This window comes from Stenella coeruleoalba, assembly GCF_951394435.1.
Source record: "Stenella coeruleoalba genome assembly, chromosome: 3".
In the NCBI taxonomy this organism is placed as follows: Eukaryota; Metazoa; Chordata; class Mammalia; order Artiodactyla; family Delphinidae; genus Stenella; species Stenella coeruleoalba.
In genome coordinates this window covers 143,701,058-143,727,528 of record NC_137148.1, presented here as the reverse complement: position 1 = coordinate 143,727,528, position 26,471 = coordinate 143,701,058, and the positions used below count along the sequence as shown (strand labels likewise).

At 41.6% G+C, this 26,471-nt stretch overlaps 1 protein-coding gene across 1 annotated transcript in view; it reads right to left on the bottom strand.

The window, feature by feature from the left end:
• The window catches only part of TENM2 (teneurin transmembrane protein 2), a gene marked incomplete at its 5' end in the record, with an annotated part of 411,764 nt that overhangs the window by 325,230 nt on the left and 60,063 nt on the right, over nt 1–26,471 (bottom strand). The window contains one exon of the mRNA XM_079918659.1: nt 3,462–3,696. Within this exon, the coding sequence (XP_079774785.1) occupies nt 3,462–3,696 (235 nt within the window). The remainder of the gene's footprint in view (nt 1–3,461; nt 3,697–26,471) is intronic.

Sequence of the window (26,471 nt, the reverse complement as noted above, 5' to 3'; positions counted from 1 at the left end):
ATTAAGACTGACGGGAACATCAAAAAGCAATGCAGAGGGGCAAGGGCTTGTTCCTTACTGGTCTAAAGAAACACCTTGGATTTGGCCTGGAGTCTCGGGGGGTTGCAGAATGCTGCCCATCACCTCCCAGAGTTAGGAAATTCTTCCATCATGCCCAGAAGTCTGTATTAATGAAAGTAGAGGTGGTGAAGCTGTTTGTACATTTCCATTGCATTTTCAAAATTGATGAGTACATCATGATCAGCCTCCAGAATGTCTTGCCCTCAATGGTTTTTTCCTGCTGTGGTTAATCAATTCTTATTGGGTATGAAAGACAGGAGTTGGAATCCTAGTATGATATCATGCCCCTAACGTAAGAGCTTCCATTCCTACATTTGCTCTTGTGGGTAAGAAAATCACCCCATTAAACTCACAATATTTCAGCACGTGAGTGAGTGAAACTGTTCAGTTCTACAGTTTCCAAGACTATATGGAAAACCACTGAGGAATGAGAACAAATGATGCTATAATCTTTGATTTTTTTCCACTTACCTGCTAGGTAAACTTTTTTTTTTTAACATCTTTATTGGAGTATAATTGCTTTACAATGGTGTGTTAGTTTCTGCTGTGTAACAAAGTGAATCAGCTATAGACATACATATATCCTCATATCTCTTCCCTCTTGCGTCTCCCTCCCTCCCACCCTCCCATTCCCACCGCTCTACCTTCTAGGTAAACTCTTGTTCATCCTTCGAAACCCAGCTCAAACAGCCCCTCAGCTGGGAAACTTTTCCTGACCATCCTGGGAAATTTAATAACTATTTCAACTGTACAACTACTGTAACTTATGCACTTCCATTCCTGTAAACACTGCACTATCTTTTTGTTTATGTGCCTATCTCCATTTTTACGTTGTATGAGCTTTAAGGGCAGGATACATGTTTTAATCATAATCTCCCCAGTACCTAACATAGCGCTTAGTATTTTCCAGGGATTCAGTAAGTAAATGCTAATAAGAGACTGTATAAATCATATTTAAAAGAGAAACACAAAGTTCAACAATTCTATTAATTATTGCTAAAGTTTTCATATATGAGACAAGCTGCACATCCAAATTATATGTATTCAGTTCCATGGATGGAGTTTCAAATATCTGTGACGGACTTAGTAATAGCCCCATCTCAAGGGCCTTATATTCTCGAACTCTTGGCCCTTGAATGTACTGATCAAAGAACATCTGGATATGTTCTCCCTTGTTTTTTTCCTTCTGCTAGGCTTCAAGGTTTTGGCCATCTTACTTACTTCCCAAGCTTGCCTCCTCTAAAAGCATCACTGAGAAGCTCCAATCCTAGGAGAAATGCCATGTATCCTAACGATCTGCAGAAGGACTCTACAGGTCAGAAAGCATGTTCTGGGAGAACTTCAGGAGAACAAGAAGGGGATAGGCTTGGCTTTGCTGGTCCTCTCCTCCAGATCCTTTCAAGGGAACACTTTATTGCCAACTGATCACATCAGAAACTGGGCGATGGGAGATACGCTTATGCAGTGTATGTGTTCTCATCACCAACAGGAGGCTCTTTGCGAGGAGTAGACACTCTGATGGATCTTTCCCTGAAGACGTGACAATTAAGGCCATAAATGTAGGTTCGTGGCTGTTCCTGCATCAGACAATCTGACCACCTTATTTTATGTGTAGCAACCATGAGAGTTCCATCCAATGCGGGTCATAATTTACCATCTCACTGAAGCCCTAGAACACTTGCAAGTTACTCTGCCCCCCAAGTCTAGATTCTGAATTTTTAAAACGCTAATAACAATGATTCCTTCCTACCTCATTGGATTGCTTCCATGCTTGAATGAGGTAGTGCATTGAAACCACTAACATCGGCATGTACAGACTGCACAATAAAAACTGGTTGTTAATGGCGATGGTGGTCCTCTTCTTTCCTTTTTCTCCTTCTTTTCCCCCAATATCTACCACATTTCTCCTTCCCTTTCTCCCTCCTCTTTCTTCATCCTAACCACTGTGCATAGCCTTTATGTTTAGAAACTAGTTTTCAAACAGTGGTCTGTTGATGTGAAAATAGTCTGACTAGTACCCAACAAACTCTACGGCAGTTCATAAATATAAGGACGAAAAAGACAGAGTCTTACCCAGCCTGAAAGACCACTACCAGCTATGAAAATATCCTAAGTTAAGCCTGGCGGACCAGTCAACTTTCAGCCTGGAACCTTTCCAGCAAAGCTACTTATTAGTGGGTTATTATATCAGTACAAATGCTTAAATCTATCTATTATATATAATATATGCATAGAGTTTCTATTGACTTTACTGACTGCAAGCCTTAGAGATTAAGACTGCAGGCCTGGTTACAAATCACCTAGAGTTGTTAGAAAATAAAATGCATTAAAGCTTGGGGTGACTACAGTGACAGTGGTACACAACTTATTCAAGATCTTGTTAATAAAACAAAACATATTAGAGATAAGAAACAACATCAAATGCTATGGCTTGCATAATTATTTCCAGCTGTGTGCAGAAAATTCACGGGCCATTACCAGAAAGATTACAGATTATTTCAGTCTTTCCTTAAACCTAAGTTATGAAAGTTTAAAAACTATGTGGGAACTTTTTGAAGGTTCAATATGAATTAGTCCTTCTCTCTTTAGTCTCCATGGTTCTTCCGGGCAAGGAAACTGTACCAATTGAAGCACACAAACCATGAAAGTGCCTGGGGGTGGAACAGCAAGGCGTTCCAGTATCTGGCTGACCCACTGTCAATTACATTGCAGCTTGCCACACTGTGACCAATGCCCCTTCCTTCAGGTCACTAAGGCAGGTGTGATTTTGGAAGACCAGAAGCAAAGGTGAGAAAAGGACAGAAGCAAAGGCAAAACAAAACAAAGCCAGACCTGGAGATCACTTTGAAACCCTTCCCTCTCAACATAAGTGCTGCCGCTTTTTTCTTGTTTGTTTTTTTACACTATTGTTTGCCCCTCAGGCATCAGGCTGTTACTGTATACAGGAGGGATTAAAGTGAGACTGCATGTTGGATGAAGTATAAATTAAAATTATACTTCTGTCAGTCTGGAATCAGGGATTGTTGCTCAAGGTCTCCCCAAACACTTAATTTCAAATGAGTCTTCATTTATTACTTCAAGAAAGGCTAAATGCATAATTTATCAGCAGCTTTCTGTCAATATACCCTTAGAAGCATGTTTCCCATGAGTCTTTGAGTAAAAATATGTTATGCTAATTCTATTAGTTGGGTACACAGGAGCTGTGGAAGAAAGTAAACAAGCATTAAAAGGAGACACATGTGAACGAAGAAATACCTATCAACCTACCGTCCAGGGTCAAATTACCAAGGGAACAGCACAGAGTTGGTGAACTTGTCCCATAATGTAGGCGGGATTTTCTCCCGACTGCTCTGGGCGGGTGATGCAGCAGGGAGCCAGGTGTGATCGTGATGGGGACTTACCGGGTCTCCAGGGGCACGTTGCTGTTTAGCACCCAGCTGTCCTGAAGCTGAACTGACTCGGGCGTGGTGGCCAGGTCGTTGGGCGCAGGAGCCGGGGCGTGAATCTGACTCCGCCGATTGGTCAGCGAGTTCCTGTTGAGGGAATTGGCTGACGAGTGGTGATGGGACAGCGTGTGGTTGTGCGGGGGTGGCAGAGGGGGCCTCAGAGTCGACTGGCTGTGGTGGTTCGGAGGACCTGAGAAAAGAGGAAGGAGAAACGGCCATTAGGGGCTTCAGAATGCGGCCGCGTTCGCTCTGCAAGCCTGCGTTGGAGAGCCTGGAACAAAAGCCTCGATATTGACAATTGCCGAATGTCACGAACTACAGATGCAGATACGACTGTGTCCAGCATCCCAGTGTCATTTACTAACGAATAGTATACTTTGATTTGCCTTTATCCCTCGGCATCAAATTAAGAATGAGAAACTAGGTTAGCAAAACCAGGCTGGTGAGGGCTGACCAGTGGAATTATTTGAAACATATTAATTCTGCAATGAAAGTAACATGATATTCAAGGCTGAGCATTGTTGTAACAAGTCCCTAGCCCATTTCCTGGTAAACCAGTACACTCCATACATTCTTTAAAAACATGGCATCTTTCTGAAGGTATAAGAAAGATGGCACGGGCTTCCCTGGTGGTGCAGTGGTTGAGAGTCCGCCTGCCGATGCAGGGGACACGGGTTCATGCCCCAGTCCGGGAAGATCCCACGTGCCGCGGAGCGGCTGGGCCCGTGAGCCATGGCCGCTGAGCCTGCGCGTCCGGAGCCTGTGCTCCGCAACGGGAGAGGCCACACGACAGTGAGAGGCCCGCGTACCACAAAAAAAAAAAAAAAAAAAAAAAAAAAAGATAGATGACACACTCTAAGTCAGGGAGTAGTAAATGTAAACACCTATCAGGGGCCAGGCAGGAAACTGAAGTGGACTGGGGTGAACTGGAGAGGGCAGGGAGCAGCCCTCACTCAGATCCAGGCTCACGTGGCCATGTAGGGGTTAGAGCTCAAAGCAGATGATCTTCCAGTTTTTCTAGGAGAGCTGAAGATCTGGACTTTTTCAAAAGACTTTTCTGTATTTTAAAAAATGTTGACAATTAAAAAATATGTGTGTGTCTTTGTGTATTTATATATATGTTTATATATACACACATATTCACATGTATATGTATACTTTTTTTTAAATGAGAATCAACAAAACACACCTGTGAGCCCGCTCAGATCAGGGGCTTCATAACATCTGTCCTCTGAGAGATGAACCCTGAGGACCCAGTCTCTGGAGAAGGTCAGGGTTGATGTTTTCAAACCACGACCCTTACTCCAAATTGCATCCTGGTTTCTAAACTTGCAATCCTCTGTCCTTGCAGGAAAAACGCACAAAGGACAACTATACCCCTGTATTCCCCTGTAATTCCCCTGTAAGTATGACCACGGATGACAATTCCACACACTGTTTTCCTAGCAACCCACTCTCCACCTATGAAGTGAAATATTTGAAGCATAATGAAAATGAAGGTCGTTCACTATGCAACGTAAGCCTATAATTTGGTTTCAATGGCTACTGAAACATGACTTTTAATTTGTGTCCTTTGAGGAAGTTTATTTTGTGAAGCCTCCAGTCGGCGTTGGCAGCCCGCCAGGTGACTGCCGAGCCTTGTCATTTTGGCCCCTGCCAACTTTCAATATCCTCAGCCCCTGCTGTCCTGGCTTTCAGAAGTTGGCTCAAGTCATTTAAACAAGCAATTTGACACACATTTCAACTACTTGTCTCCTTAGGTGACCGGGCTACATCTCCAAAAGGTGTAATCTACATTCCGTGGCTCCTGGGAAGCTTGCAGAAACGTTCCGAAAGAAAGACAACATGTCAAGAAGATCCTAGGTTTGGAGAGCATCATGACCATCGAAAACAGGAAAGAAAAATACAGAGGAAAGTGGTTCCTTGAAGTTTGCATCTCTGGGCTGCAATTACTTGGGGGGATTTTTTTTTTTGGTGTGCAGAAAAAGACAACTACAACTAAAACCTAATGGGAAATGCCACTGTACAAGTTGTATAGATTTTAAATCGCGTCCTCCAAATGAACCTGTAATTCGTATTTTCCATTCTGCACCAGTGGCATTTTAAATATATCTTTGAGGGAGTTCCATTGCTGTAGCAGGCTACTATATTTTCTGGCATTGTTGTCTGTCTTGTAATCTATTATTATATAGTTATTTACATTTGTCTGTCTTGTATTAGTGGAAAGAGGTGAGAAAAGGGGGTGAAATGATGTAATAATGATCCTTCAGAGATGCTATCCAAGCCCCTCACACAAGGTTAATGAATTCTCATGCCTTTCCTTCTCCCCCTCTCAACTCCCATCAAAGTGGTATCATTATTCTCCATTAGTTAGGTAATTATGAGACTTGCCTCGGGAAGGCGAGATGAATCAGTGTTCAAGCGAGAACCCACCCTTCCCAGCCCCAAGCCCTAACCTACCATCTCCCTCAGCTCCCCCGGCCCCCGCCCTCCAGCCCTCCAGACCACACACTCTCCCAAAGTACAAAGAGGCCGTGTGAGGGATTTAATTCACTAAATGAGATATCGGGACCCTCCTGCTTCCTGTCTGTTCACCCTGAGATTTCTCTGTCTGCTCCAGCCTGGGTGGCCCTTCCCTGTCCCTCTGTGTTCAGTGTGGGTGGAATTCCTGTGGTTGTCTTTCTGCGGACACAGCCAGGGGTGGTGCTGATGGGGGAATGGAAACGCCGACCCGGGTGTGGTGTGGTACGTTCCAAACAAAACAGAGGCTGAGTTTTCCAGTTAACTGAAAGAAACGGCAAACTCTCTTTCCATTTCTCCTAAAGAGAAGGCCTAGGGTTTCATGGGGTCGGGGGGAGATGGAGAAAGAAGTGCAGAGGAAGATGAGCAAATACTTAACTCTCCACTCACCCGGGTCCTCCTATAAAGCAACAAGCTCTTTCAGTGCACTTACATCAAATTACTGATAGCAATTATAACAAAAACTATCCCCCGTCCTCAATACCGAAAGATGTTCTCCTTACACGGCTGCTCATTTCCACTGTGACGTTGATCATATTTGCTCATTTATCTCTCTATCCAAAACACAAACTTTTCAACTAGGTACAGGAGATAGAAGGAAAAGACAATGACAACACAGAGGGGTAAAGGCTACCACTGGGGGAGAAGCAGAGCGGTGCGGGAGCATTGAGCCGGTGGTTAGGAGATAAAATCGGAAGAAATGAGTTCAAGGATCGGGTCTGACCCCTTTTGAGTTGTGTGACCCTGGGCCTGAGACTTCATTTAATTGTCCGTGTCCTCACCTGCCAAATGATGAAGACAGCAGTAACTACCTGTAAGGAAGTTCGAGGGGAAGATGAATGTAAAATGCTAAACATGCTACCCGATGGCTGGCAAGTTCCCCCAAACCGTGTGCAGGGAACACTGCTTGGTTCTCCTAGGAATAAACGGATGGATAAAGACGTAACTGCGGCTCTCAAGGATCCCAGATTTGAGGAGATGGAGTACACCCAGAGCTCATCTCTCTAGGCCAGGAGTCACAAACCAGCGGCGCCCAAGCTGAATATTACCAAAAATTCAAGGTCAAGACTGTATATCCTGTTCCAGACTTCTGACTTCTCTTGAAAACAAAAACCAATTGAAGTCTGTATTCTCTCAAGGCAACAATTGGATAGAGCTAAATGCCACTGGGTGGTTTTGTTTGTTTAGTTTGTTTTTGTCATCAGCCCGAATGATCCCTGCCATCTTCATCTGGTCGGATGTATGCATTTATGTTACTGGCTGGTGGGCATTTATGTTTCTGACTGCTGGCTTGACTTGGGGGTTCCTCAGCATTCTGTGTGGGTCACGTACCGCTAATATAACAACATCTCTGCTACAGCTAATGATCTCAAGCACTTTTTTGTGTATGTTTTTGTTATACTCCAATGCGTTATACATCATATATATATATATCCAATATATATATATGTGTTATATATCCAATGCGTTTGCAGGATGTGACGGTTTTCTATTTCAAAAAATGCAGACAATGGTAAGCAACATGCCTTACTGCTTTCTAAGACGCTAAATGACATGAAAAGCCATTCTCCAAGGCAGGGTTGTCTTCAGTCTGTGGTGAAACAAAAATGAATAACCTCGGCTTGATGAAGGAAACTTCGCATTCGCTCTGAGTTCCATACTTTTATTGGGCTTAATTCATGTGCATCAAATGGCCCTTCTATTACATAAATATGAAATCACATAATAATGTAATTGAGCCACAAATAACTAGGTAACATAAACACTTACATGGTATCAACCTAATAAGTAGGCTTTTAGCAGGCAAAAGGCAACAGGCATTAAAATTGCTGTGTTAACCTATTATTCTACACCTGATCTATCTCGGGTCCAGAACATGGACTTTGTTTTCAGGTACTGTGGGGCTTTTAGTCCTAGGAAGAAGGAGCTATATATTGGTTCTTTGTTAAAAGCTAGGGTGGGACAGGTAGGACTCGTAGCAAAGATAAGTTAATTTGTGGAGAAGGTGCTTCCTGTAGATTTAAAAATTAAGTGCTTGAATGAATGCTTAACTTGTCCTGTTTGCTTGTTTGGACTCATTTGCTGGAATGGTCTATGCTTCTGAGCATTAGGTTTGCTGTGGGACAGTTGCCAGCAATTTTGATCCTGACAGAGATGCCGTTCACATATTCTGTCCTTCCTAAATGCCAATTGGTTGACAGTAGAGTTTTAAAAAATAAAGCAGTGCTTCTTTATCAATTCACAACGTCAATTCCAACAAAGTTGTGTGGCCACTAAAAAATCAACTCTGTTTTTAAAATTTTTTAAGTATAGTTGATTTACGATATCGTGTAAGTTTCAGTGTACAGCACAGCAATTCAGTTATACATATACTATACATGTATGTACATATATTCTTTTTCAGATTCTTTTCCCATATAGGTTATTATGTAATACTGAGTATAGTTTCCTGTGCTAAACAGTAGGTCCTCGTTGGTTATCTATTTTATACATGTTAATCCCAGCCTCCTAATTTATCCCTCCCCCCATCCCCCTTTCCCCTTTGGTAACCATTAGTTTGTTTTCTATGTCTGTGAGTCTCTTTCTGTTTTGGAAATAAGTTCATTTGTTTCTTTTTCTTTTTTTTGATTCCACATATAAGCTATATCATATGGTATTTGTCTTTGTCTGGTTTACTTCACCTAGTATGATCATCTCTAGGTCTATCCATGTTGCTGCAAATGGCATTATTTCATTCCTTTTCATGGCTGAGTAGTATTCCATTGTGTATACATACTGGAGTATCAACTCTTGTGTTGACGAGATGAGTGGTGCTCAAATAGCGTGTGGAAACCAGCAACACCCACATTTTAAATAATGTATAGAGAAAGAATTTTCTTTGCAGCTAAGGAAGTAAATTCACAATAATTGGCTACTGTTGTTGCATTTTTCCTAAATAAACAGCTGGGGGAGGCATTTAGGCTGGGTCTACCCTTGCCAAGCGGGGTGTTGATGAGAGTGGGAAGGCAGGGATGAACTCAGATTGGTGGTGTTTTGCCCACACCAATTATTCCTGGCAATTAAAAATGATGATAAAATGTGTGAAAGAAAAAATAAAAGTAGAGCCCTGCCTAGCTGCTAATAATTCACGCATTCTTGGAGATGGCATGCCAGTTGTTGGCCTTTAAAAAAATGTCAACCCTTCGGGACCCAAGATAATGAATTAACCACAAACTGTCTGCCTTAAGAACTTCACCTTTGGAGCAAGTTCCATCTTGAGGGCAATCTGAAGATGCAAGAAGTGGGGATGGTGTTGACAGAGCTTCTGGAGTCTCTGGGTGATGAAAACTGGCACCAGGACACCCTGTTCAAATCTGACCTTGAATGGGAGCTAGAGGGAGTCGGAGGTGAGAATTTTCAAGCGTAACAGCCTCTGGTTAGAACTACGGAGAGTGGAGGCTATTGCGGATGGCCAGGCTGCTGCGTGGCTTTGAACCCCTGCTTGGCCACTTACTAGCTGTGTGACCGCTGGAAAGTTACGTATTGTTTTCTGAGTCTGTTTCTTCATCTGTAAAATGGGTATAGAGATTTTACTTCTTTCATGTGGTTGTTAGGAGAATCAAATGAGAATATGTATAGGGAGCCTAGCGCAATTCTTAGCATACAGTAAGCTACCAACACATATTATTTTGTGTTATAGTTAATAATACCAGTAATAGTAATAACAACAATAGCAACCATGGTTCTGGTGAAAGTAATGAGTACGTCCTGGGTCGCTCCAGTTTTCCTAGCTCTTTGAGGTGGCAGCTTTCATGGTGAGGTATCAAACCAGCATATGGAGGCGAAGTCACTAACTTCAGACCTCTCTACCTTCAAATTTTGTCTACAGAAGAGCATAGTGACTAAGTGACATGGCACAGACATCAATACAGGTGGTCTTAAGAGCATCTCTCTAAGAGCCTGCCGAAGTGGAACTTGGGATTCAGAGCTGCCCCATTTCCATAAACAAATAATGACAACAAACTAATAATACTGACAATAGATGCTATGAATTAACTCTCCCTGTGTGTCTGATCCTGTGGTAAGTGCTGTACTTAAATTATTTCAGGGTATTCCCACTCACTCCTATGGGATAGGTTCTCTTATCATCCCCATTTATACAGATCCTGCCCGTGAGGCTCAGAGAGGTTAAGTAATTCGTCAGTGGTCACACAGCTCAGTAAATGGTAGAGCTGATATTTGACCCCAGGGTCTCTTCCCCACTCTGCCACATGCAGAGGAGCACGAGGCCCCAGAGAGCACGCACACAGGGAGGGAATGAGGACCCTGCCCCAGTTTACGCACGCCCCCTCAGACACAGAGGAAAACTGGCTTGACGCATTTCTTTGCACATGTGCTTACATTGTAGAAACAAATCTTGTGAGAAAGTGGAGGGAACCGCCCACCTCAAAGCTCTGCCCCTCACAGTGCTGCTTGAATCAGGAGAAATAGGCCAGAAGAGCCAAAGTGCAGCACAGTCTCTTTTCTGTGCTTTCCCAAAAGGCCTTCCTCAAGCCTCCTCCTCCACGCTGCATCCCTGGCTCCCAATTAGGTCTGCTGGAGGCAGAAACAAGGGCACACTGCTCCCATCTCATCCTGCCAGCTCCGACTGCAGGCACTTTGCCAATAGCCCGGGGTTGCGGGGAGGGGGGTCCAGATCCAGCTTCCTCCTACATTTGGAGAGAGGCTTACTTATTTGTCTCAAAGTACTGGATGCTGTGGACATTCAGCTTGCTCCCTCCCTCCCTGTCTTTAATATCTACTGAATGATTTGTTTCCTAAAGAGCGGACTCTTATTTTTTATTATTGACCCTCCTATGGTATTGCTGGCTTTGCAGGATGGTTGGCTGGTCTGCAGTATTTCTTGCAATTGGCTGCTATTGTCAGGCTGCACATTTCTCCGCATTTCAGAATAGAGGAGAAAAAAGAAAGCAGGATGAAGGAGCCAGCCAAGTTACGGCCTCTTTCTCATTTCCCAGGGGGCCTCAGATAGGCTCTGGCTGGTGCCTCTTGGCCTGAGTTGCACAGTCCTGGACCAGGGGCCATCCTTCATGGAAAGACCCCAGTCAGCCTGACCAGAGCACCAGAGAAGGAAAGGATGGTACTTACTCATAAGGAATGATCTGTAGTTCTCTTGCTTACATAAAATGTATGACCTCAGAGAAAAAACATTCCGGGTGCCTTCATAATGACACATCGCATGACAGAAGCATGGGGATTGCAGTCATAAGGAGGAATCACTTGCAGGCTTAGAAACCAAAGTTTTGTCACCGCTACCTACATTCATAAACAACTACAGTGTAGAGGGGACATATTAGCTCATCTAAGAACAATCGCTCACATTGAATAAGCCCCAGCTGTGTAATAAGCACTCTATATATTGTACCTTATTTCAAACTTATAATACTCTACTCAGTATTCTGTAAAAACCTATATGAGAAAAGAATCTGGAAAAGAATGAATATATGTATATGTGTAACTGAATCACTTTGCTGTACACCTGAAACTAACACAACATTGTAAAATCAACTATACTCCAATAAAATCAAAATGAAAAAAAACTTACAACAACCTTCAGAATAGATATTGTTGTCCACTTTAAAGATGAGGAAATGGAGGGGCAAGGAGGTTAAATGATATGCTTCCCTTCGTACATTTTGTATTTAACTGTATACATTTGGGCCCCTTTCCAGCGCACACAGGGTACATCTCTTTCATCACCCTTGGCACAAGGTTTTGTATTATTTTTGGACTCTCCTGTGTTCCCAGCTAGACTGTGAGCTCCTCCAATGCAAAGAGCATGTCTCTCTTATTTTTATATCCCCGGCACAAGGCTACAGCACCTGGCACAGAAGTAGCGCAGAGTGAATGAACAAATGAATTGACAACTCATGTCCCTGGAGGGTGGTGAGCCTCAGCAGAGAGGGATCAGAGTAGATTTTTGCCTCTGTTCTTTGAGCATGTAGTTAATTCCCCTAATGCTTACTGCCCTCAGAGGGTCCATTAACAGGGAGAGAGCCAGACACGGGAGGAAGGTGACTTCCATCCCCTCTGTTTTAATTTGTTTGTTTTTTCCTGGCTCTGCCTGAATTCCTTTTTATTTTTATTAATAACAATCTTACTGAGCTATAATAAAATTCAGCTCCTTGGAGTGTACATTTTAGTATTTTAGAAGTATATTCACCGAGATGTGCAAACATCACTGCTGTCTAATTTTAGGACATTTCTGTCACCACCCCTCTCCCTCCGGCAAGGAAACCCCATACCCATTAGCAGGTGCTTTCCAATACTTCCTGTTAATCTACTCTCTGTTCCCATGAATTTGCCTATTCTGGACATCTCATTTTAATTAATTTATTTGTTTATTTTTGGCTGCATTGGGTCTTTGCTGCTGCGCGCGGGCTTTCTCTAGTTGCGGTGAGCGGGGGCTACTCTTCATTGCGGTGCGAGGGCTTCTCATGCGGTGGCTTCTCTTGTTGCGGAGCATCAGCTCTAGGCACGCAGGCTCAGTAGTTGTGGCTCGTGGCTCTAGAGCACAGGCTCAGTAGTTGTGGCCCACGGGCTTATGTTGCTTCGCGGCGTGTGGGATCTTCTGGACCAGGGCTTGAACCCTTGTCCCCTGCATTGGCAGGCAGATTCTTAACCACTGCGTCACCAGGGAAACCCTGGACATTTCATATAAATGATGATTCCCTCTGTTTTTTTTTTTTATAACCACGATGTTTGTCTGTTGCAGAGTCCCGTTGGGACCAATCAAAGTTAGATCTCAGATGGGGGCCACTTCATACCATTTAAAAAAAATCTTTCCCGGGCAACCTGAAGCCAGTCCTTCACAGGAGCTTTTTGGCTGGGGCCCCCGCTGCTGTTGATATTTTTCAGGTGGAGATTGTTAGGCGATGGCCATTTGAGAGCCAACTGTACACTTGAGGGTCTGAGGGGGATCCTGAAATTCGTTCCAGTGCTTCAGGCATGGCTGTAATCACAGCAGAGAGCCATTTCTGGTCAGCCAAAACCTAGCCACGCACAGGCAGGGACTCTCGAGGGGAGGAAGGAAGAGAGCCAGAAGTCTTGAATCGGGTGCCAAACCAGCAGCTACCCTTGAATGACAAGCTCAACAGTGCTTGTTGGTTTGGGACTGTACTGCCCAAATAGGGCAAGTTCTCACCTCTGATGGATCACAAAGGGATTTTCATCATAGACGCCCCATCATTTTACCATAGCCCTATACTCACTCCTTGCTTTCTTAAATCATCAGGAAAGTCTCACTTGAGATCAATGTCAACTCCATTAGCTACTTTCCAAGTGACAAATACAAAAAGAAAAAAAAAGACCACTTGAAATATTTGAGAGAAATCCTCCTAAAGAGAAGATTCTATTGCGAAGTTACATCTGAGCAGGGCCTGTCTGAGCATTTCAATAAATCTACATTACCCTAGGTGTTTTGGCATCCTCTGGGAGAGGAATGCCTATCACTAGAAAGTAATGATTCTGGGTTTTTCAATTGCCCCAAGGATCCTGACAATGCTGTTAAGACCCATGCTCTCCCTGTCGAGAAGTTTAGGAGTGAAATTATTAATACGCCCAGACGTTATGTTGATTGTTGCGCTGTAGCAGAAAATACTCTCTCTCTTATTTGAGCTGCATTATCACTTTCCCAGGCAGAGAACGGCATCAAAAATTTAAACTCTCATTCCAGCTCATCGCATAGCTTTTCAAGGTCTTATTGTAAAATAGGTTGGGCATAATTTGGATATTTCTCTACCCATGAAAGATAGTATGTTTTTCAAAGGCCAGACTATTTTTTTTTTTAAATAAAAATCACAGTGGAATTTTCTCCCATCAATACATCATTCTTTAGCTCTTTAACTAGGTTTTCCTTGGGGTGTATTTCATTCCTTTTTTTTTTTTTCTTTGAAATGGTCACAATTCTTTCCCCTGAACATAGGAAGAGGATCAAAACAAAGATAAAATACGATTTTGATTTCAGATTGAGCCTCTGAGTAACAGAAGGATGGGTACAAGCTCTGATCCACACCATTCGTTAATACCAAGAATGACTGAAGCGCACTAGTTAAATGGCAAGGACAGGATAAAGGTTCCTAGAGCATTTTCACTTCAAAACTCAGCAGAATTATTTACTATCTGGGTGACCTTTTCCCCAGATCTCTTGTGGTACGCACCTTATAGGGCAAGGGAACAGAAGTTTCTCCACACTATATAAACAGAAGTCAGGGGAATGTCAGATCTTGAACTGCATCTGGTTTCATGTCAAGTGACAGCTGCTATAATGGGATATACAGAGCATATTGCTGGAGATGTTTTCACTCTATCTGCCTTCAAAATACACACACACACACACACACACACACACACACACACACACACACAAGCACATAATTATCCCAGAGAAACAAATATCTGAGAGCTTCCTGAAGAAGCATTCCCCTCCCAGGATTACATGGTTCAGGTACTATCAGAGAGAGTGCCCTTTGGATTTTCTTTATAATTGTTTGGTGTTTTCTCTCAAAGTTGTCTTGGAACTGCTCTGCACTCTTAGTTAAAGTGGATCAGACAGTGCTCAAGGTTCTTCTTATGATGTAGCGTGGATGATGAACAGGTATATCCAGGGCTGAGGAGGGTAAGATGAGAAAATCCACCCCTTGGTGCTACCCAGGAGTCCCAGGATGCAAACAACTTTCAGAAAACACTGGGACCAACAGGATGCCAGTGTGCTCTGCCGAACTCAGTTTTGCGGGGGAGGAGGTGTCAATGACATTAGAATCACCATCTCCTACTGTGCCCCCGCCTTGAAAAACAGGGTTTCCTCTTAGCCATGGTTCGTCGTGCCATTGCCAGGGATTTTTCACAGTCTTTTCAACATTGATTTCTCCAGTTTTGCCAGGGCAACTTCTGTCGACAACCAGAGTTATGAAGTAGGTAACCCGTCTGGCCTTCTGTTTCCCCATCCATAAAAGGTGGTTAATAACCACCCCTACTTGGTAAAGACAGTTCAATGAGATAGTTTGTTTAAAGCTAAAGTGCTTAGAAAATGCATTATGAATAGGAAGTACTTAGGAAATGTCAGTATTTAGTTATTTTTGCCTAACCAGGCTAATTCTTTCTAGAGATGGTGGAGAGAGGAGTGAAATAGATCCTGTGACTCCAAGATTATTTCAACGACCTGGAAAATTTCCTGCTGCCCGATATTCTTGAGGTAAATAGCACCATCAAGTATATGGGACCCTTATCTAAAAAAAATGATACAAATGAACTTATTTATAAAACAGAAATAGATTCACAGACATAGAAATAAACTTATGGTTACCAAAGGGGAAAGAGGGGGAGGGATAAATTAGGAGTTTGGGATTAACATATACACACTACTATACATAAAACAGACAAACAACAAGGACCCTTTGTATAGCACAGGGAACTATATTCAATATCTTATAATAAATTATAATGGAAAAGAATCTGAAAGGAACAGATATATGTACATATGTATACATATATCACAGATATACCTGTATCTATACCTATACCTCTCTACATATGTACAACTGAATCAATTTGCTGTACACCTGAAACTAACACATAGTAAATCAACTATACTTCAATTAAAAAACAACAACAACAAAGGGTCTTTTCCTACTCAGGAGTTACAATAGCTCTAGGTCTTAAAACATATCGAAATAATCAGTGCTCTTAATTTTCACCTTTTGTAACTTAAATGCATTGAAATAGAACCATCTGATAGTTGGCAATTTGAAGGACCTTATAAGTAGCTTTTCACTTTTTATAAATTCTCTTATTCCCTATGAAAATCAGCATTAGGAAAGCTTAGCTTTTCTTGAACCTTGGTGTTCCTATTTAGTATCAGCCCTCATTTTGCATGAAGAACTTGTGGAAAATCCAGATGTTTAAGTTTCTTTTGCTGAGGTTCACCTGTGAGCCAAGCAAGTTGCTCTATTACTGCTATTCACCAGTGAACCCACTGAGGCCCTGAGTTATTCATCACATCTAGATGGCATAAGTCATGAAATAGCAATTTGTTTCTCAGGGCTTCTTGGGTTACTAAAACTTTCTAGTATTTATCATCTCAAATGGGATTATTCTTAATCCCATAACATAGAGAATGAGTCATCTCTTTCATGAAATAATCAGATTTGGTAAAGCAAATAATTTCCATTTCTAACACTGCTTATCTGACACTTTAACAGTGTGGCCTGGGAAGGTTTCTCAATAAGATGATATTTGATCAAAGACCTGAAGGAAAGAGGGAGAGAGCCATTCTAATATCTGGGGGAAGAAATATAGCAGGCAGAGAAAAAGCAAGAACACAGACAATTTAAAATCTGGGACGTGTGTAGGGATTGGCCAGATTATCAGCCTAGGTTTGTCTCTTCCATTCAGCTTCAAGCCTTGTTCTCAAAGAAAATATTGAACACTGAGCCTGCACTCTAGAGCCCACAGGCCACAACTACTGAGCCTGCATGCCACAATTCCAGAAGCCCATGCGCCTACAGCCCGTGCTCTGCAACAAGAGAAGCCACTGCTATGAGAAGCCTGCACACCGCAATGAAGAGTAGCCCCCACTCGCCACAACTAGAGAAAGCCCGTGTGCAACAACAAAGACCCAACGCAGCCAAAAACAAAATAAATAAAAGAAAATAAATTAATTAAAAACAACAACAACAACACTGAAGTAGATAAGAAAGGCCCTCCTCTGGGACCAGCGGAGTGGGAGAGGAGTGGAAGATGTTTGCCCCACCCACTCGACCCCAGGAATCCAACTGAGCTCCCAGGTCGGGTCCCCCACCCTCCAAGGCACCACCCCCTGCCGCATAGGTCCTGGGGGTGTAGGATGGAGGCCAGGGGAGAGCAGGAGAGGCAGGCAGGAGGGGGCCTCCAGGACTGGAGGAGCAGGAGAAGAGTGGAGGGCATTGTTCCCACCCTTTTGGGCCTAGAGAGCCTGCTGGGCTCCCAGGAAGGGTCCCCCGCCCTCTGAGACCAGAGGCAGGAGGCACACCTGGGCCCCTTCTCTTCCACTAAGCCTAAGCCCCACAGCTCCCAGGGCCTTTTCCAGCCCTAGGGGGTCCTAAGCATAGGCCCCGCCCATCATTCAAACCCCACCCCTGCTTAGGCCCTGCCCTCCACAGCCAAGGTCATTTCCACCTTTTTTGTTTTCCTCCTTCTCTTTTTTTTACTACTGTGGTTCTGTTTTACCTTCCAGTTGTTGTTTCATCGATATTTTTATTTTTATATTCTTCCTAACATATCTGTTAGTTACCTAGTCTAATTTTATTTTTTACTTTGTTATTGTTTTCCTTTTTTTGTTGTTTTTTTGCCACCCTGCATGGCTTGCAGGATCTTGGTTCATGACCCAGGAGCTGAGCCAAAGCTCCTGCGGTGGGAGGTCCGAGTCTGAACCACTGGACTAACAGAGAACCTCACACCCCAGGGTATCTTCATCAGGGTGAGGTCCCCTAGAGGTCCTCATCTTGGCACCAACACCCAGCTCTACCCAACAGCCTACAAGCTCTGTGTGGGAAGCCTCATGCCAAACAACCTGTAAGACAGGAACACAATTCTACTAATCGAAAAAAAGAAAAAAATGAGATGGTAAAAAAATATGTCACAGATGAAGGAGCAAGGTAAAATCCTACAAGACCAAATAAATGAAGAGGAAATAGGCAATCTACCTGAAAAAGAATTCAGAGTAATGATAGTAAAGATGATCCAGAACCTCAGAAAAAGAATGGAGGCACGGATTGAGAAAATACAAGAAATTTTTAACAAAGATCTAGAGAACTAAAGGACAAACAAACAGAGATGAACAACACAATAACTGAAATGAAAAATACTCTAGAAGGAATCAATAACAGAATAACGGAGGCAGAAGAACGAACAAATGAGCTGGAAGACAAAATGGTGTAAGTAACAGCTGAGGAGTAGAATAAACAAAAAAGAATGAAAAGAATTGAAGACAATCTCAGAGACCTCCTGGACAACACTAAACGCACCAACATTCGAACTATAAGGGTCCCAGAAGAAGAAGAGAAAAAGAAAGGGTCTGAGAAAATATTCGAACAGATTATAGTGGAAAACTTCCCTAACGTGGGAAAGGAAATAGTCACCAAAGTCCAGGAAGCACAGAGAGTCCCATACAGGATAAACCCTATGAGAAGCACACCAAGACACATATTAATCAAACTAACAAAAATTAAATTTAAAGAAAAAATATTAAAAGCAGCAAGGGAAAAACAAAAAATAACATACAAAGGAATCCCCATAAGGTTATCGGCTGATTTTTCAGCAGAAACTCTGGAGACCAGAAGGGAGTGGCAGGATATACTTAAAGTGATGAAAGAGAAAAACCTACAACCAAGATTACTCTACCTAACAAGGATCTCATTCAAATTCCATAGAGAAATCAAAAGCATTTCAGAAAAGCAAAAGCTAAGAGAATTCAGCACCACCTAACCAGCTTTACAACAAATGTAAAAGAAACTTCTCTAGGCAGGAAACACAAGAGAAGAAAAAGACCCACAAAAACAATCCCACAAATTAAGAAAATGGTAATAGGAACACATATATCGATAATAATCTTGAATGTAAATGGATTAAATGCCCCAACCAAAACACACAGACTGGCCGAATGGATACAAAAATGAGACCCATATATATGCTGCCTACAAGAGACCCACTTCAGACCTAGGGACACATACAGACTGAAAGTGAAGGGATGGAAAAAGATATTCCATGCAAAAGGAAATTAAAAGAAAGCTGGAGTAGCAATACTCATATCAGATAAAACAGACTTTAAAATAAAGACTTTCATGAGAGATAAGGAAGGACACTACATAATGATCAAGGGATCAACCCAAGAAGAAGATATAACAATCATAAAGGTTCATGCACCCAACACAGGAGCACCTCAATACATAAGGCAAACACTAACAACCATGAAAGGGGAAACTGACAGTAACACAATAATCGTAGGGGACTTTAACACCTCACTTACACCAATGGACAGACCATCCAAACAGAAAATAAATAAGGAAACACAAGCTTTAAATGACACAATAGACCAGATAGATTTAATTGATATTTATAGAACATTCCACCCCAAAGTGGCAGAATACACTTTCTTCTCAGGTGCACATGGAGTGTTCTCCAGGATAGATCACACCTTGGGTCACAAATCAAGCCTTGGAAAATTTAAGAAAACTGAAATTGTATCAAGCATCTTTTCTGACCACAACGCTATGAGACTGGAAATCAATTACAGGAAAAAAACTGTAAAAAACACAAATATATGGAGGCTAAACAGTGCACTACTAAATAGCTAAGAGATCACTGAAGAAATCAAAGAAGAAATAAAAAGATACATAGAAGCAAATGACAATGAAAACACGACGACCCAAAACATATGTGACGCAGCAAAAGCAGTTCGAAGAGGGAAGTTTACAGCAATACAATCCTACCTTAAGAAACAAAAAAATCTCAAATAAACGATCTAACCCTACATTTAAAAGGGCTAGAGAAAGAAGAACAAAGAAAACCCAAAGTCAGTAGAAGGAAAGAAATCATAAAAGTCAAAGCAGAAATAAATGAAATAGAAACGAAGAAAACAATAGCAAAGATCAATAAAACTAAAAGCTGGTTCTTTGAGAAGATAAACAAAATTGATAAACCCTTAGCCAGACTCATCAAGAAAAAAGGGAGAGGATGCACATCAATAAAACTAAAAATGAAAAAGGAGAAATGACAACTGACACTGCCGAAATACAAAGGATTATAAGAGACTACTACAAACAACTATATGCCAAAAAAATGGACAACCATGAAGAAATGGACAAATTCTTGGAAAGGTACAATTTTCCCAGACTGAACCAGGAAGAATTAGAAAATATAAACAAACCTATCACAACTAATAAAATTGAAACTGTTATTAAAAATCTTCCAACAAACAAAAGTCCAGGATCAGATGGCTTCACAGGTGAATTCTATCACACATTTAGATACGAGCTAACACCAATCCTTCTCAAGCTCGTCCAAAAATTTGCAGAGGCAGGAACACTCCCAAATTCATTCTATGAAGCCACCATCACCCTGATACCAAAACCAGAAAAAGATATCACACAAAAAAGAAAATTATAGACCAGTATCACTGATGAACGCAGATGCAAAAATCCTGAATAAAATACTAGTAAACAGAATCCAACAACATAGTAAAAGGATCATACAGCATGATTAAGTGGGATTTATCCCAGGGATGCAAGGATTCTTCAATACACACAAATCAATCAATGTGACACACCATATTAACAAATTAAGGAATAAAACAATAGGATCATCTCAATAGATGCAGAAAAAACTTTCGACAAAATGCAACACCCATTTATGACAAAAACTCGCCAGAAAATGGGCATAGAGGGAAACTACCTCAACATAATAAATGCCATATATGACAAATGCACAGCAAACATCATACTCAATGGTGAAAAACTGAAACCATTTCCACTAAGATCAGGAACAAAACAAGGATGTCCACTCTTGCCACTCTTATTCAACATAGTTTTGGCAGTCCTAGCCATGGTAATCAGAGAAGGAAAAGAAATGAAAGGAATACAAATTGGAAAGAAAGAAGTAACACTGTCACTGTTTGCAGATGACATGATACTATACACGGAAAATCCTAAAGATGCCCCAGAAAACGACTAGAACTAATCAATGAATTTGGTAAGGTTGCAGGATACAAAATTAATGCACAGAAATCTCTTGCATTCCTATACACTAACAACAAAAAATCAGAAAGAGAAATTAAATTAAGGAAACAATCCCATTTACCATTGCAACAAAAAGAATAAAATACCTAGGAATAAACCTACCTAGGCAGGTGAAAGACTTGTACTCAGAAGACTATAAAACACTGATGAAAGAAACCAAAGATGACATAAGCAGATGGAGAAATATACCATGTTCTTGGATTGGAAGAATCAATATTGTGAGAATGACTATACTACCAAAGCAATCTACAGATTCAATGCAATCCCTATCAAACTACCAATGGCATTCTTCATGGAAACAGAACAAAAAATTTTACAATTCGTATGGAAACACAAAAGACCCTGAATAGCCAAAGCAGTCTTGAGAAAGAAAAACAGAGCTGGAGGAATCAGGCTCCCCAACTTCAAACTATACTACAAAGCTACAGTAATCAAGACAGTATGGTACTGGCACAAGAACAGAAATATAGATCAATGGTACAGGATAGAAAGCCCAGAGATAGACCCACGCGCATATGGTCACCTAGTTTATGACAAAAGAGGCAAGAACATACAAAGGAGAAAAGATAGCCTCTTTAATAAGTGGGGCTGGGAAAACTGGGCAGCTACACGTAAAAGAATGAAATTAGAACACTCCCTAACACCATATACAAAAATAAACTCCAAATGGATAAAAGACCAAAATGTAAGGCTGGACACTATAAAACTTTTAGAGGAAAACATAGGAAAAACACTCTTTGACATAAATCACAGCAAGATCTTTTTTGATCCACCTCCTAGAGTAATGGAAATAAAAACAAAAATAAACAAATGGGACCTAATGAAACTTAAAAGCTTTTGCACAGCAAAGGAAACCATAAACAAGACAAAAAGACAACCCTCAGAATGGAAGAAAATATTTGCAGATGAAAAAACGGACAAAGGATTAATCTCCAAAATAGACAAACAGTTCATGGAGCTCAATATCAAAAAACGAACAATCCAATTAAAAAATGGGTGGAAGACCTAAATAGCCATTTCACTGAAGAAGACATATAGATGGGCAAGAGGCACATGAAAAGCTGCTCAACATCACTAATTATTAGAGAAATGCAAATCAAAACTACAATGAGGGATCATCTGATGCTGGTCAGAATGGCCATTATCAAAAAATCTAGAAACAGTAAATGCTGGAAAGGGTGTGGTGAAAGGGAACCCTCCTACACTGTTGGTGGGAATGTACATTGATACAACTACTATGGAGAACAGTATGGAGGTTCCTTACAAAACTAAAAATAGAACTCCCATATGACCCAGAAGTCCCACTACTGGGCATATACCCTGAGAAAACCATAATTCAAAAAGAGACAGGTACCACAATATTCACTATTTACAATAGCCAGGACATGGAAGCAGCCTAAGTGTCCAGCGACAGATGAATGGATAAAGAAGATGTGGTACATATATACAATGGACTATTACTCAGCCATAAAAAGAAATGAAACTGAGTTATTTGTAGTGAGGTGGATGGACCCAGAGTCTGTCGTACAGAGTGAAATAAGTCAGAAAGAGAAAAACAAATACCGTATGCGCAAAAAGATACAAAAAAACAGGTACTGATGAACCCAGTGGCAGGGCAGGAATAAAGACGTAGACATAGAGAATGGACTTGAGGACACAGTGGGGGGAAGGGGAAGCTGGGGCAAAGTGTGAGTAGCAGCGACATATATACACTACCAAATGTAAAATAGTTGGCTGGCGGGAAGCAGCAGCATAGCACAGGGAGGTCAGCTCGGTGCTTTTTGATGACCTAGAGGGATGGTATAGGGAGGGTGGGAGGGAAGCTTAAGAGGGAGGGGATATGGGGATATTTGTATGCATATGGCTGATTCACTTTACTGTACAACAGAAACTAACACAGTATTGTGAAGCAATTATACTCCAATAAAGATCTATTAAAAACAATAAAAATCAAAAAGGCCCTGATCCTCTCTGGTCTCTGCCTGATCTGGGACTGAGGCAAGTAGTCTTCGACCTCAGGTCCCTTGCACTTGCCACACCCTTGGCCTGGGGATACAGATTGTGGAGTGGCCCACTCCTTTAGTGTGTGCAGGTCTCCACTAAGTGTCACCTTTTAGGACATGCCTTCCCAAGACAACCTCAGCACTCTTATCTTCCTTACATTGCTTTCTTTTTGCCTTAAGTACTTATCACTTTTTTAAAAACTGTCTTTTAGAAAGTAAGCTCCCTGAAGGCAAGGATGCTGTTTTATTCTCTGCTGAATTCCTGGCTCCTGGAACAGTTAGTAGATACAAGAAAGTGTTGCTGAAAGAATGAATGAATGAATGACACTTTGAGAAGTAAGGTAAGAACAAAGGAGTCGAAAGGAGAGTGCAAATTCTAACAAAAGGGAAAGTCTTTCAAAGGGGCTGTTGCTTGATATCATTTGAGACAAATCGCAAAAGCTTGAACTTGACCGAAGTTCAGGAAAAAAATTATTGCAGGCTTCTTTACCAAAACACAGCTCTATCTCACGCAAACTGCAGCAATGTTTTTCTCTTCTGTAGCAACCCAGACGTGACAACAAATGCCTTAAAAGCAGAAACCCCCACGGAACTAGTGATGGCAGAGGCCTCTGACACACCCCAAGTGGGAATAGACACACTTCACTTCCAAATTCTGACTAACAGGATCTCTGGTGGTTCCCTGGACCACTGGAAACTGTTAGTTTCTCCATCACGAATCTACTGTATTAAAGAATCTCTCCTACAGGCCACTGACTCACCTGAGCGGGGTAAATCCTGATTTATCTCTGTGGCTGGTGATACAAAAAGCAGATGACTGTGGGAAAGGAAAAGGACGGTGCTGCAGAGGATTTGCAAATCAAAAGCAAGATAGATGGAATTCCTCCTCCTTCAGGAAGCCTTTTTGGAGTGGATCAGATGAATTCCGATGGCTTCCTTAATGTACGGTGACAAGTGTGAGATATTTTATGGTTGCTCTGTTCTAGGACTACCATTGGGGCTAACACTGGCATGTTACATATTAAACCACTCCCCTTGGCCACAGTTAGCCCATTAAATCTTTACAAATCTCTCTAACTTATACATGGTATATAATTGGGAAAAGTTTTCATTCTATGGGATTCTTTTTGTACAGAGCGTAGCAAAGTCATATGCTAGTTGCTTCTTGATAAAGCCTTTCATATTCTCTTCCTTTTGCCTTCTCTCCAATTAAATTCCTTGCCAAGAACAATGACCCTTGAGCTAAGCTCACTTATGAGAAACCATTTTCAACCATTTGTTTCTTTGTTCCTTCACTCATGTCTTCATTTATTCACGTGCACATTCATTCAGCAATTAATTATTGAGCATCTACCCTGGGTTCCATGGATTTCTGAGGCTACAGAATCTGACTTCTAGGAAGGTAAAGAAAGACAGTCATAACCTATGCTCACCTTTTCACTGAGCCACAAAGATCGCGCCTTAACACTCTTTTTCCCCTTGTGGTTGTTACTATCAGAATGCTTCATTTTTCATGTATGTTTTTATCCACGTTGCAGTTCATGCATAAAAATTTTCTAAGGGCCATTATGACATATTGCTGTGAAAAATTTTCATATATGCATATTATTAAGCTAGACATGAGACCTTACCCCCTTCTCCCCACCCTGGTCTTATCTCCGAAAGCTAACTCACTATTCTGTTGGGTCTACATACACGCATGTCTCAATATACTAGGATTTTTCCTAGCGTACCATTTAAAGGATGCTCTGTGACACACAGAGAAATTCAGAAGAATGTTAATTATTACCTGTGGAGAGAAACTATAACATTTTGATTCATTTGTGCTTTAAACTGAATGTGGTATTTATCAACTGTCTTTTATGTTTCATTCTAGATAATAGAGCATGGCGAATTGGAGTCCTCAATTATGCACATGGAATATAAGTGCTCTACTGCTTTCTTAGCAAGGTTCAGACTTGGAATTCCTGCCCTGGATTCTGAATCACATCCGTAGGACACCCATGGCCCTTGGGGGTACTCTCTGCACACTTAAAGTGCAGTGAGGCATCAGGATGCATGAAGTGAAAATGGAAGTGGACCATGTGAAGAGGTCTCACCACTCGGGTTTACCCTGATTGTCCAAGCCACATCTGTCTGCACATCTGCAAGTACCCTAAGCTCGTGGCCCTCATTCTGTGAAAAACACAAGTGACGTATAATTGATATGTTTTCCTAGTTAAAGCACGTGTAATCTGAACCGAAGAAGAAACCATAAATAGGAGTGAGAAAAGCAGACTTTAACATTAAAAATACAGAAAATCTAAGGACTGCTTCATTAGAGAACTAAAAAATAAATGACCTATTCAATTAACCGGAAGAAGTTCATGGCAAACGAGAGCATTGTGCCGGGACAGACTTTTGACAGACGTGAACGCTAATCAAAATACCATGATGGGAACACTCATACCTTGCTGGTGGGGATGCAAAATGGTACAGTCACCCGGGAAAACAGTTTGCCGGTTTCCCACGATACTACACGTACCCACACCAACTAATAATCCCGATCGTAGTATTCACCCTAGAGAAATGAAAATGTATGTTCACCCAAAACCCACAAGTGAAAGTTTTATAGCGGCTCTAGTCTTAATCACCAAAAACCAGAAACAACTCAGAGGTCCCACAATGAGTGAATGGATAAACAAAGCGGGGTACAATGGAATAGTACGTAGCAGTGGAAGGAATCAGCTACGGATACAACAATCGGGATACGTCTCCAAGGCACCAGGCCGAATGAGAGAAGTCAGTTTCAAAAGGTTACCTACTGTATGATGCCGTCCATAGGACATTCTCAAAAGACCAAAACTTTAGTGACTGAGAACAGATCAGTGACTGCCAGGGGTTGGGACTGGGGGATGGTGTGACTACAAAAGGATGGCACAAGGGAGGTTTTTGAGGTGATGGAGCTGTTCTGTGTCACAATAGTGACCGGTGGTTACACAAATCTATTCATGTGTTAAAAGTCATGGAACCCTACACCATAAAGGTAGGTACTATATGTTAATTTTTAAAAGTATAACAAAACAGAATTAAACGCCTTGATGAATGCTAAGAGCAAGACAGAGTTATTCGGTGTTGATGGGGGAAAGATTTGCATCAGGTCAGGAGCCATTTCAGGTACAGAAGCTGAGGCTCTTCTCCAAAAAACAAGGGAGCAAATTGACCCCCAACCTTGAACATCTGTTTTCAACATATATAACAGCACATCCTTAAAAATAAAAAAAAAAAGCACACCAGAAAAAACCCCAGATGGAATCAAGATCTGTGTAAAAGTCCTATCGGCACGTCGCTAATAGTTTTGGTATTTGAATTCATTAGAATATTGTTTGCTGAATCTCGTGTACCTCTTGCAAGCTGTTTAAGAAACTACGCTGTGTAAGGAGGAGATAGGATGGTTTTGCACAATCCGTAACCTCGTAGCAACCTTAACGGTACTGCATTATGCATCACAGTAAGATCATGAGTTGATGGGAGACAAATTACAGAGCTTCACAACCTGCTATACTTCCTGACTCCACACAAGGCAATTCTTCATGAATGGAGATTGCTACCCAGGAAGAGAAACTTCTGTCTGTCTTATGAAATTTCCCATA